General features: G+C 42.2%; 3 protein-coding genes across 4 annotated transcripts; all 3 read right to left on the bottom strand.

Moving 5' to 3' along the window:
- Positions 1 to 586: 586 nt before the first annotated feature.
- LOC135484942 (uncharacterized) lies at positions 587 to 3,448 on the bottom strand. The gene is made up of 6 exons (XM_064766652.1): positions 3,332 to 3,448; positions 2,788 to 2,958; positions 2,330 to 2,416; positions 1,932 to 2,012; positions 1,556 to 1,672; positions 587 to 1,081 (listed from the first exon to the last, which is right to left on the bottom strand). Exons 1-6 carry the CDS (start codon positions 3,336 to 3,338, stop codon positions 999 to 1,001), a joined length of 546 nt encoding a protein of 181 aa, XP_064622722.1. The 5' UTR covers positions 3,339 to 3,448; the 3' UTR covers positions 587 to 998.
- A 658-nt stretch (positions 3,449 to 4,106) lies between these two features.
- Positions 4,107 to 8,225, bottom strand: LOC135484751 (uncharacterized). Its single transcript, XM_064766423.1, has 5 exons — positions 7,619 to 8,225; positions 6,548 to 7,171; positions 6,046 to 6,216; positions 5,623 to 5,835; positions 4,107 to 5,368 (listed from the first exon to the last, which is right to left on the bottom strand). Exons 2-5 carry the CDS (start codon positions 7,157 to 7,159, stop codon positions 4,745 to 4,747), a joined length of 1,620 nt encoding a protein of 539 aa, XP_064622493.1. The 5' UTR covers positions 7,160 to 7,171; positions 7,619 to 8,225; the 3' UTR covers positions 4,107 to 4,744.
- A 514-nt stretch (positions 8,226 to 8,739) lies between these two features.
- Positions 8,740 to 12,422, bottom strand: LOC135484904 (uncharacterized). Of its 2 annotated transcripts, none has more exons than XM_064766604.1 (6): positions 12,334 to 12,422; positions 10,688 to 10,718; positions 10,251 to 10,394; positions 9,981 to 10,104; positions 9,538 to 9,662; positions 8,740 to 9,094 (listed from the first exon to the last, which is right to left on the bottom strand). In XM_064766604.1, the coding sequence occupies exons 1-6, from the start codon at positions 12,334 to 12,336 to the stop codon at positions 9,060 to 9,062; spliced, it is 462 nt and encodes a 153-aa protein (XP_064622674.1). In that variant the 5' UTR covers positions 12,337 to 12,422; the 3' UTR covers positions 8,740 to 9,059. The 2 variants fall into 2 exon arrangements, with proteins under 2 accessions (XP_064622674.1, XP_064622673.1); XM_064766603.1 differs by lacking the exon at positions 10,688 to 10,718 and adding an exon at positions 10,774 to 11,454 and having other exon boundaries at positions 12,334 to 12,419.
- Between the last annotated feature and the right edge of the window lie 59 nt (positions 12,423 to 12,481).

The following is a 12,481-nucleotide window of genomic DNA, read 5'->3' as shown; positions in this document are numbered from 1 at the left end:
CGTAATGGATTCAGGCTTTCTAACTAGGGCAGTTAGATTCAATCTGGCACATGTCCGAGTGTTGGAAATACTACATAATTGTTCTGAATATTTCTCTCTCTGACTCTATGGTATCATTCATGCTAAAAACAATGCAGGGTCAAAGATAATTGACTTTGAAATAAGCTCAAATGCGTAGAAATAAGTGTCGATGTCCGACTGTCACGTGACAAAAACGTCATCAATATCTTATGCAAATGACCTTGTGAGCTATAAATAGTAACTTCGCGGGATGCTATTGACCTAACTCGCGTTCAAAGAACTAAGTACATACACGTAGAAGGTGATTAGTGTGGCGAAATGACTTGAAGATGACACGAAAGACGCTGGCGTAGTTCGTACTTTCTTGTGCAGGGGTTGCGAAACCTGCCTATCATAAACCATCTTACCAACTCAACAACTATATACGGTTGAGGGGTGACCATGAACGAAATCTCTCCGACAACTGTCCATCCATATGTCTATGTTGTGTGACTTGGACTTTGCCCGGTTATTTTAGTCTCGATTATATTGGGTCATAAACTCAATTAACTAGATTAAATTCATTGTTTAACAGAATGAATCGGTTTTTTATTAACATGATATTATTATATGTCAACAGATCAATTGGGGCAAAGATAATGCAATGTAGTTTCAGGACTTCACGTTACACAAGAGATATCTTTTTGTCGGACACAGTAGTGATAATAATCGCAGTATAGCAGCGACATAAATCGCTCGTTTGCGCTGCGTTTTAGTGGAGCCATGTGGCCGTTGTTGAGGATACCGTCTTGTGTCGCTTGCTCCAATATAGACTTTGATTAATAAATGACTCACTGTAAAATCCTTCCGAGAAAGTCACGTCTATCCCGGGGTCGAGAATCGGGATCGGCAACTGTCTGCTAAATTGGGTCCGTGAGGACAATGTATTTCTTTTGTAACTCAGCAACTATCATTAATCCATAGAAGAGTCCATTATTTTAATCATAATGATGCCAGCGGTTATACTGATGCCGTTCCGGCCGGCAGTCTACTTGAACCCTGTCTTTAAACAACTCGAAATCTGAAAGAGATCAAGAGAGAGCAGTAGGAAAAACGACTTCTCTCTCAGACAAAGTGCAGGATTGAAATTTTTCTCATCGCTCTCTCAAGCGCAAATATTAACAGTATTTCCTTGATGCAAATTATGCCTGAATGATCGCACTGCAATTATTTTGGGCCGCGGAAGTGATATAGCCTGAGGCCTCCTGTGTGACCCGAGATCTGATATCCATGACCCCTGGTCGGATGAAGTTACATGTAGTTGTAATGAAATTCTAATCGACCCAATCAGTGCTAAGCCGGGTTAAGATCACTTTAACCATCCATCTTTTTCAGTTGTCCTAAACAAGTTACTACAAACTTAACGTTAACTATAACCTCACGTTAAACTTTAACGGGCATAGCTAAAGGGATAACGCCATGTTAATTCAACTCTAAGTTACATGTATATGTAGTGACATAACGTTTTGGACAACTTGCAGGCCCTGATACCCACCTTTGGTACTAATCCTAGGTCCTGCAGTCCACGGTCGATCAGGGGCTATGTGAGAATTGGCCGGTTCTTTAGGGACAAGGTATGTCTCCTCGAATGTTGTTCTGTAGACTGGAGAATCTTTCAAGAGAAAACAAAGGCATATATGGTACTTTTTTCTGTTCGTCGTGTCGAAGAAACAATGTTGTTTTTGGTCTTTCCATCTATAGGGCCTATAGGGGACATGGTGCATGAAGGAACGCAATACGTTTGTCGTTTTCTTACTCGCACATCATTGAGTCAGGCGAGGAACCCTTCGAGCTGTCGCAAATTTGCAAATTTGTTACACAAATTAATTCAATGAGCGGGTCATCAAACAAGACCGGTTGAGATGACTTACATTTGTCCTGAGCTGAAGCTTCTGGTATCCGGTCTAATCCAGAGCTTCGTCGGATAAAGCTTCTTTCTGGCCTACCAGGCACTGAAAATAAAGCAAGGTATACAGTCGTCAGTTGCATGAAGACATCATTAGGCGGTACCCAAGGACAGTGGTCAACCTGGATAGCTTGTCACTTTGAAGGAGAGTATTGCTTAGGCAAGGTTGTCGTTATTTCAGGACTTCTGAAAGCAATATGGTGCAGCACAGAGGAGGATAGGTCTTACAGTGTCCAGTTCTAGTGTTCTGCTTCGAGAAGAAGAGGCATTTTCCAAAGCTGGCCGGAGTGACACCTTTATGAGCCTGCTGGACCGGAGGTGATTTTTATTGAAAAGAAGACATCTCAAAAACAAAACGTTTACCCGAGGCACTCTGGGGTCTAACCGGCGGTCTTGAGTCCCATATATCTTTCCCTGGGTTTGATGACTGAGAATAACTAGGATACGACTCTGTAACGAAAACGACGGATGATTAGGTCATTGGGAGTTAGCCATCAGGCCCCGATTCGACTGAACCATGCTATCGAGTGGCCTGCCTCGAACGCCGGGAAACAGTTTTGATTGCTCTCGTTCAGCGGACTACGTCCATCAAGTAGACCCCCCAAATAGACCCTCTATCACACAAAACCAAATGTCTGAAACTTTCCTGCGGAAAATATTATGCTTTAGATGGCTCTTGATATCAAAATCATTAGATACATCAAACCACGACAATGTAGATTCTTAACCAGAACCTTAAGAGATCTAACAGGAAGTGCTTTCGTTCTGTTTAAAAAAACTTGGCTCAGCTCTACATTACACTGAGAGAGCAAATTGCATACGTTCAACCTCAGAAGAGTTGTATCTCTGCCCCGTCGTTCTTGTGTATGCTTCATATCCGTCATACCCCCTGTGGCCCGACCGACTCCTCCCGGCGGATGAGGGAGGAGTTGCCCAGGCCATGTTTCTTTTCCTGGGGTCCCTTTCTTGGCTTGAATGTGTCCAACTGTAACCTGCAAAATATGTCGACCATGGAAATGTATAAAGGTATACAAGGATGTAGGCTATACCAGGGGCGGATCTAGTATTATGTGAAGGGTGGGGTGCTATGTCACTCACTTCCTCGGCGTGGGCCTCGCCGTCCGCCCGGGAATCTTTGCCCAGCTAGAGTAGACACATGGCAAGGAAAGTATGTAAGTGTGGCGAAGAGCCATAGCAAAATGCTGATTGAATAGAATGCGTCACCTCCCTTAGAATTTCCTTTGATGGTCTACAAGATACATGTATTACATGGCCACGATCATTCTCTCCTTTTTTGTCATCTCGTTGAACAGCAATCACGAACGCGAAGCAATTACTAATTTCAGTACCAAACAAATTACCTACCTGCCATCTCTATCCTCTTCACCAGTGATTCCTCAACAGCATGCCCACTGAACACTTTGAAGGTTCATATGAATTTGAAGTTCAATTGCTTAGTGGGGTACATATTTCTTTCGTGCTATCAAAGACCATGTGGTTTCATTGACAATTAATGGAGCATAACGCTTGTTAGTTAGAATTGAGTAGACAGCATTGAATGATACTTGTATCGACTTCTTTCAGCTTTCTCAACATATATTTTAGCCTTGGCCTCCAAAAGAAAGAATATTTTGGTAGTTAACTTTGACTGGTTGTACTTTATAAATCTGGCGCTGATTAGTATTGACGATGGGTCCTTGCATGTATACGAAGCAAGAAATGATAAACACTAAGAATTTGTATGGGCATACATACGCATCTCCCTACTCACGCGCAGAGATACGTTTTACCTAGAAAGAGACAAGCATACGCGTAATTCTGGGATAGTTCGTAGACTGGGTAAACTTAAAGGCTGCCCAGCCACCTTCCACTCCACAGGAGTAGCTCCCATCATTGAACACTTTCCCGGTCTAGTTCAGTGCTGCCTTGCGTTAGAAATTCAGAGCCACTTAGACTTCCTTGTCAACGATATTTGCCAATGACGATGCTTGGAGAATGATTACTGAATTGCCAAAAAATGGGAAAATGCCAGCTGAAGTGGTTCATGTTGTCCAATGTGCACCTAAAGCTTACGATATGTTATCATCGGTAATGATTCTCCAATCGGAAAAATAACACGAAGATCTGATATATCCAAGTTTTTTCTTTTATTATTACATTTACAACATTTACAAATTGAGCACAACAATGTCGCAGAAACAAACAAACCGCTATCAACTATTTCGCTATTTACAACTTCAACAGACAAATGTAGATAAAAACTCCATCAAAACTAGGAACACTCATCTGATAATGATATTTGAAGAGTGTTGTCAGCGGGCCTCGAGTTTTGATCTTCATTTTTGTTGGCTAATCAGGACTTCCCAATCACATGATGAAGAGCTGCTGTCATGTTTCCAGTCGTTGTGGCTGGTGACGGCAGTTTAAATTATTTACAGTCTCGGAGTACCACGAACCATAATGACTGAAAATAACAGAGCATCCTCACTTCGTGACGAGGTTTTTTATTGTTGCTGCTAAACGTTAATAAGATCCGATAATGTACTTGTACGTATATACAATTGTACTAATGATACATGACGATGCATTATGCTCATCTCAACACATAATATTTAGATACAGAATGTGAAAGTTTTATTTGTATATCTATATCCAACACAAATTGCACTTCAACAATACTGGAGAACCTAATAGCTTTATCTCGATACAGTTCAAGATGAGAAAGTCTTACTTATACAGTAATATGATGCTCATTTAGATTAAACCGTTACAAATATTTCAAAATTTGTCACTGGAAATCCTGATCCCCTTCTTGATAACTACCCTGTGTCGCCTCTTGCCGTAGATACGCTTATTCCAAGCATATTCAACGTGCTTCCTGACATAGTCTCTGATTTGAAAAGGTCCCGAGAGCATTGCACCGTCAATATCTACCGTTGGAGGCAGCACTGCCCGCCTGATATAAACGTCACACTTGTTGTTGACAACGTCATTGATTTGTGCGGTCAGGTGCTCATGTCGGAACAGATAAGTATCAAGATGGCACCGCAACTCAAACCCATTGCTTGGGCGGAAATACACACCACTTATTTTGCGAGATTCGGGTAATTTGACACCTACTTCATATATTGCTGGTTTCTGAGTTTCACCATTGAAAAGTCCAATCCTTCTAAATCCAGGCGCGCCCGACCGAGCAGGAATCCATTTTTTTGCCAATCGGTTGGTTGGCTTTGCGTTGCTGATCATAAGCTGCCATCTTGACCAATCCAGGGACGACGCGAGCGGATGCTTTCCAAGTCTCTCGCGGAAAACTTTCTTCACAGCAGTAGGTTTTGTTTTCACTGCTGATGGCTTCTTCTTCAGTGGCTTGGTTGTTGTTGTTTTCTTCTTTAGAGCTGGTAGCTGTAAAGAGTCGTGAAACTGTTACGTATGTATCTCTCTCCAGTAAAAGATAATAAAAATAAAATTTGCAAGTCTGTGTGCACAATGAACAATATGTTGTAATGTACAACGTTTGGGCTGTTGGCACGGAGATGCTGAGCTATTAAAAACGCCATTCACACACATTAGACAAATCAATGAAACTTGCCACCATTCTGGGTCGTTTGTAAAAGTTAAGTGAGGCCGGAAGGACAGTCACAGAGAGAAAAACGCACCAGTTTCTTTTTGATCAGCAATGATGGCTTTTTCGTCTTCGTTGGGGTGACTAGTCCGACCGGAACAGCCGTCGTACATGTTGTCGCTGCAGCACCAGTAGTCCCATCGCTATCCGAACCATCATCATCATCGGAATGCCTCAACGTTCTCAACATGGCGTCCACCTCGTGCGAGACCGCGGGGCCGCGAGAACGAACTTCGTGTTCGTATGCCTGAAGAGGAGAAAATGAGCTATTTCACCATCGACTACTTTTTGGAAACTACTCTTACAAACATTCTGACACCCAGTAATTATCAATGATGTACTGTTTTGTTAGAATGAAACTTCGATGTTGCTGCTGACTCGAATGTCTCCAACAAAGGCTACCTGCCTGCAATTAGCAAGTTGACCACTCGTTTTTTTTATAAGGGTATCTGCTTACCATAAAGAAATCTGCTCCATGTTCCCTGTAGCAGATTGCCATCATCATGTCAAAGATGTTGTCCCAGGCCTTCAATTCGAGGTATTTTCCGTCTGTCTTCGAGGCGAGAGATTTGTAGAAATCCACAGCATTGCCGGTAGCACTACAGTTAACACCGTAAATATGTACTGCCTGGAAAGCAACAATGCAACCCATCGTAAGGCAAGCGGCAAAAAATCATAATCCAATGAAGGACTCTGTATGGTTAAAGGAATTGATACCTCATTTGCGTTGATTATCTGACTGACCAAGCGCCGTGAGGGTGGAGCTAAATGTAGACCGAATCGGAGGTGCCCAGACGAAAGGTCAGCTTTAACCGAGTTGTGTTTGGTGATACAAGGTGTTTTGGAATGATATTTGGAGCTATATTATACCAAGTCTGATGCCATCTTTAATCCATTCTAATAACCTATGACTTTTGTCTGATTGGTATGACAGCATAACATCAAAAGTGTAAACTTACCTCTGCGGCGAGTTTATCCGTTTCTTTTTTCCAATCTAACTTGAGCGTATTCTCAGGATATGACACGCCGTGTGGGTTAGCGTCCCCAATCATAACAAGTGACCTCTGCGTCCCAGGACTCCAAGAGAGCTTGGTTCGAACCTCGTACAGAACCAACTCGTAGCACTCATCCGAATCTCCGCCACCGGTGGAGCTAACATTGTTGACGAAATCTACAAGTTTCGTGACGTCAGTCGTAAAGTCCACGTATTTCGTGACGTAATTACGTACATCGCAGTAGTCACCATGAGCAAACACAGCGATTCGGAGACCGGGGATATCCTTTTGCAGACGGCTGATCATGTTGGTTAGGTTCTTTCTGACCTCCATCAGACAGCTCGACATGGAGCCAGTTGTATCAAAGGAGAACACGATCTCCATTGGTCCACCAGGCCCGGTGGGAAATGGTCCAGCTGCCGCTGCTCCTCCATTGAACTGCGCGCGTTTAGCTGGCGATGGCGACGCATCGCCTTTGGTTGATGATCTGGTCCTTTTCAGTCCGGGCATGTCGGTCGAGGCTGTCGAAGCACTTCTGGTTGACATTGTTGATGCTTTTCGTTTTAGTCCAGGCATGATAGAGTTTACCTGAAAAGAAACATTGCAAAGAATGAGATCTTAATCAAATAGCATTTTGATTAAACTATAAATGTTTATACATGTATGACATTCGTTTTAGATGGTAAGCATGCGGCTACGACCACAAGCATTGGTCCATTCCATCTTCCGGTAATCTCTCCAAAAGATGAACACTGATGAATGGCAAATATAGACAACACAAATCGATGGCATTCACATTTGCTGGGTGAACCAATTCACCGATCACCGAAGCGCCGACACCGTCGATTTAAATTGGCAACTCGATTTCTCTCACTGTGTTCGTAGAGGCAGTTCGAAACAGGATAATAATGTAGTATACTTTGTACGTGATACTTTGAATATTTTCTTTAAGAGTTTAGACATTGGTAATTAAGTTGGCCCCTCTCGACAGAGAATGCAGTCATAACATGCTCTAAACAGAGAAGCTTGTAATACCTCTTCAGTGGAGCAGCTGGCTTGATCCCGATGATTCAGTTGACTTCTATCCTGATACAGTGATAGTATCTCATATACGGATAGCACCAAGCAAATATTCTGGCGTTGTCTGTTGGTAGCGTTCAACAAACGACTAGTTCAGCGTATCATTCAATTCTGTCAGACCAGTCAGAAAACAGCGCTTTTATACAGGAGAAAATCAATAGCAGACGAGAACAAGAACGGGCAAGCCCTCCACGATCGGGATTCCCTTGCCAACAAATGACGTCAGATCGAGATCTGCCTGGACACGTTCAGCTTTCCAGCCAACCTCTCCCAACGCAATCAATAATGCTGTGCACGGAAGATAGGAATTTTGATAGTTGTTCAGAAGGAGTCGAGGTTAATGTAGGCCATTTTGAAAGCGAGGCTGCTGGTAAACGTCAGTCAGCCTTGTTTCCAACTGACGAGAAAATCTATTGAGGCTTTTGTGTCAGTATGTAGGCCTATCGAGATGATGAATTCTTGGCTAAGAAAATGCATCGACGTAGGCCGTTTCATATAAGGCATATACTATCATTAGTGCTTTGGCACAATCACTGCATACGGAAATCAATTTTTATATCTAAGTTAGCCAAGCCGCCAATACGTCGTGAGGGGGATTATATTGGGATAGGGTCCTTGGGGTCACTGTGATACTATTTATGATCACAAAACCTCCTCAATATGAGGTCACGATGGGCTTGTCGATTATGCCTGGCTCTGATCCATGTAATAAAAACGCGTGTTCTGATTTCCACTCCACACGCTGAATTTCGATAGCCAGCTGGTATTCCACCAGGCCGACAGATGGCGTTATTTCAAATCATGGCGGGAAATAATATCAACGTCTTCCCATACATGTACTTGCTTTGGCCTTATATCACTCGATCTGGCGGTTTCATCAAATCGAATTAACTATAACCAAACGAAAGCACATAGAATTACATGTATAATGAGGCCCGAGTAGACGTAGCATTTGCAGATGAGTCGGGGGGGGGGGGGGGGGGGGGGTGAATTGGCATTTGCTGACGGTAAGAAAACGCACGAAAGGCAACGTCACATTCGTCAGGAACAGAACCAAGACAACGCTCTAATTTCAAGTACCAGTAGGTTTTATTTAATATTTACAAACAAATTTATCACAGATTTAAACGCGTACGTATAGCCTCTCCCTTATGTTGGCTGTTGACAGCACCCGTAATTTTTTTGTAACAGAATATCACATGATCATGAAATAGTATGACAACTGTGATATGTGGAACTGATGGATGATAGTAGTCTTTGTTATCATATGTTTTTGGTAGTGGGTTTGATGCTTGATGGTCACTTCTGAGGTGGTAAGATTGAACTTCGTTTTGCGTTTGCAGCAAACGTGAAGTTCTGCCTCCTGCATGCAAAATGGAACATCTCCTTTCACTGGCTACGTAGGTTTGGCTATCATGATATCAATGAATGCTGAAAAAAAATTAAAATTCAGCATCAGAATTAATTCTCTAGATTTACATATAGATTGGCTTGGCTGAGGTTTTCCCGGCCTCGGCTTTCATTGCATATCAGTTTCACTGTGGCCAGTAGTGCAGTTGTATTTAGCCTTCAGAGGCCGGATGCGTCCCTTGACTGTGTCATTTGTTGTGTATAGGGGAAGCAAGTGCACATACCAACACGGCTGAATTAAAACCTCATTGAGGATGGATATTTTTCTATTTGAGCCGATTCTAATTGCCACCCTGAATAACAAAGAAAATGGTCAATGGACTATTCTTTCCTTCCATATGAATACCCCATTGGTCGCAGTGGGCTTGTAGCACTTTCTCTTACTCGACACCGTCGTCGTCGTCGTGCAATGGCCATTGGTCTATTTCATTGAAATGTTTGCACGAGAAGTTTGTGATACTTACATTCTATGAGAATCAAGCCTGTTTCGTCTTTCTCAGCGAGCTGTATCAACTCGTCTAGCTCTCCATTTGATATCTTCTCACCCATGCAGGTCAATGTGGCGTGAAGTTCTGATGCTCTCACCGCCCTACCAAATATGAAATGCAGCGGTAATGAATAAAAGCCGAACATTGAAATAAAACTGACTAGGTCACTGGGCAATCGGCTTCTGATGGTTCCTTTGGCGTTGACCAATCGTGATACCCATTGATGTGGGACCTAATAGGTTTATTCAAGATGTAAACGGTGCTGGACCGGAGCACTCTCGCTGCAGAATTGAGGGATTCCTTCAGATGACGGACAGTAAAGAGACGGGCATAGACGGGAGTTATCCTGTCATCTGATTACGGCGAGGAGAGGTACATGAAATTGGGACGATCAATATACTGCCAGCAATACTACCAACCCCGTGTTTTCCTTATCAAACAGTTGCCTGAACGCCTGTCTCATGTCTTCCAGCTGTTGTTCCTGTTCTTTCGTGTGCTCCTGTAACATCTCACAGCACGTTGGGAATTCAACTTCGCCTGATTCTGCAAGAGAAAAGATGGTGGCATTTTACTGATAATGGTCAGTCCATCCATCAAAGCATCAGTCCTCTCGACGAAACAACACCTTTAATTACTTCAATTTGCTTATTCGCGTCAAGCTAGCATTTTGGAGGAGCGGAATCACTTACCACTTATTCCAGCCTCCTTCAACATCTCGGCCAAGGCACCCTCGGAGGGATTCTGACCCATCTCCCTGAATACTGCACCCAGATCTTTAGCTTCGACACAACCATTGCCCTCTTTGTCAAACAGGGCGAACACTTCTCGGAGTTCTGCAAACAGAATTATATCATGTTCATGTAATTTTGGTCGTATTCGATGATTATCCATGACTATTTCGCCACTTTTAGATGGACAGTTTCAAAGATAAAGATATCCTGCTCTTCTTAATTGCTTCAAAACACAGGAACTCTCGTTGGTTGAGGTTCGGGGACAGGGAAGGAATCAAGAACGTATGACTCTAATTAACACCTACATGTAGCTCTATCATGGCTGTTACATTATGTGCTTCATATCTATGTTGGGGCTGCTAAGGCATCAACAATAATTACATAATTACACTTACTTGCATTCTGCTCGTCAGTTAACTTCAAACCCTGCAAAAATCGAATTCAATGAAACAACACTTGAAGTCAAATAATTTCTACTCACTTTCGTACTGGTCTTTGGTCATGTTCGATGCTCTCAAGTAAGACACTAAACAAACGTGCTTCATTTCGTTAGTCTTTTTGAAACTTATTTCTTTTTCTGTCGATCTGTCACCGGCATGTCCATAGATTTGTGTCATTCGCATCATCGTTTTGGCTGTATATTATAGCAGCTTAAAGCACTTTTAGGAGACAGAGTGGTTTTGTGAATAGAACAACCTTAAGCGGAAGGCTGAGGTAGATGGTGATAAAATTTCCAATGAATCTGTTGAGGTAAGAAAGGTTCCCGCCTTGCGTTAATCCGAAGCGCTCATGTTACATTTTCCCAAGATTTGGATTGATATTCCAGGCCCTGGACGACTCCTCCGTGTATAGTGAATATCTGACGTCCGATTTAATGTTCCATTGAAAATATTTATAGGCCAAAAGAAAGCAGACTTTATTGCATTGATGAGGACATTCTCTTTTGAGCAGTCACTCTTTTATAGCGGCACATATAAACATTTGGCAGAGAATCGGTGATCTCCTGTATGCTACTGTCATATCTACGGTTAACATGAACGCTCGTGAATAGTTCTCACCGTTTTGTCCAATATGTATGCTAAGAACGGCCGACCCCAACACAACACAATTTGCTGGTGCATTCTTCCATTAAGTTGGTAAATTGGGTTGCGAACCAAAAACACTGAATGAAAAGAACTATCAACAAAATTAGGCACGGTCGTAAACATTAGCACGCTAGGACAAACACTCCGATATAGAGGCCCACGAGATTTATTTTTCGCTATATTTTTCTGTAATTATATTTTGAATAATGCCTTGGGATATCTTTAGAGTGATGAAATGCATTTTTATCGTTCCATTGATGACATTTATTAATACTGAGAGAGTAATCGTGTTATATTTAAATTGCTTTATGTCAGTGGTTAAAAAAAAGAAATCCTCAAGACTTAATGACGAACCTCTAAGCGTTATTGATTGATAGTTGTCCGAAAATAATCACTTAAAATATTCCGGGTGGGATCTTTCTTTTGGATAGGTTCACCAACAGCCCAAAGGAGATATTGAACGAGGGTAAAATGATAAATTAGTGGCCTATATACCAACCATGCCATCTATCGCCTTCGATACACATACATTTATATACAGTAAGTCTCGTTGTCGAATCTGGTAACACGAGTCTTTCAAATAAATAATTCATTTGAAAGACTGTTCGAATACAGTGATGGTGCGTCGCAATGGTCATTAGAAGAACGAAATCTCGATAAGAGCGGGAAAACACCGAAAATATTAAAAAGAACCCCAGTATAATCGAGAAGAACATCAGTCATTTACGATTAAAAAGAGTGCTCATAAGATCAAGAAGAACAACGGCAGGATGAAGAAGAACACTGCTACAATGAAGAATAGAACGATAGATTCCGTGATACGACCGACATGGCAGCACCCAGTGCACGAAGGTATATTGCTTCCGACGGCTTGGTTGCTTTTCATTGTAGTATCCGGCCAGTACAACTGAAGAAATCTTGATAGAAAATGTAAATTACATTGTGGCAAGACTTACCATGATTTCAGCTGATCACTCGCCGCCAACGTATACGTATTTTAAGAGATTTCTGTTGAACAGATATCAACGTTCAACTAATTGTGATCCTTTTCCATTAAGTGATCATACTGTACATTATATCTTAATAGGTCAACCGAAACCGTCT

This window comes from Lineus longissimus, chromosome 3 (assembly GCF_910592395.1).
Source record: "Lineus longissimus chromosome 3, tnLinLong1.2, whole genome shotgun sequence".
In the NCBI taxonomy this organism is placed as follows: Eukaryota; Metazoa; Nemertea; class Pilidiophora; order Heteronemertea; family Lineidae; genus Lineus; species Lineus longissimus.
The sequence above is the reverse complement of the archived record's forward strand: the minus strand, read 5'-3'. Positions and strand labels throughout refer to the sequence as shown.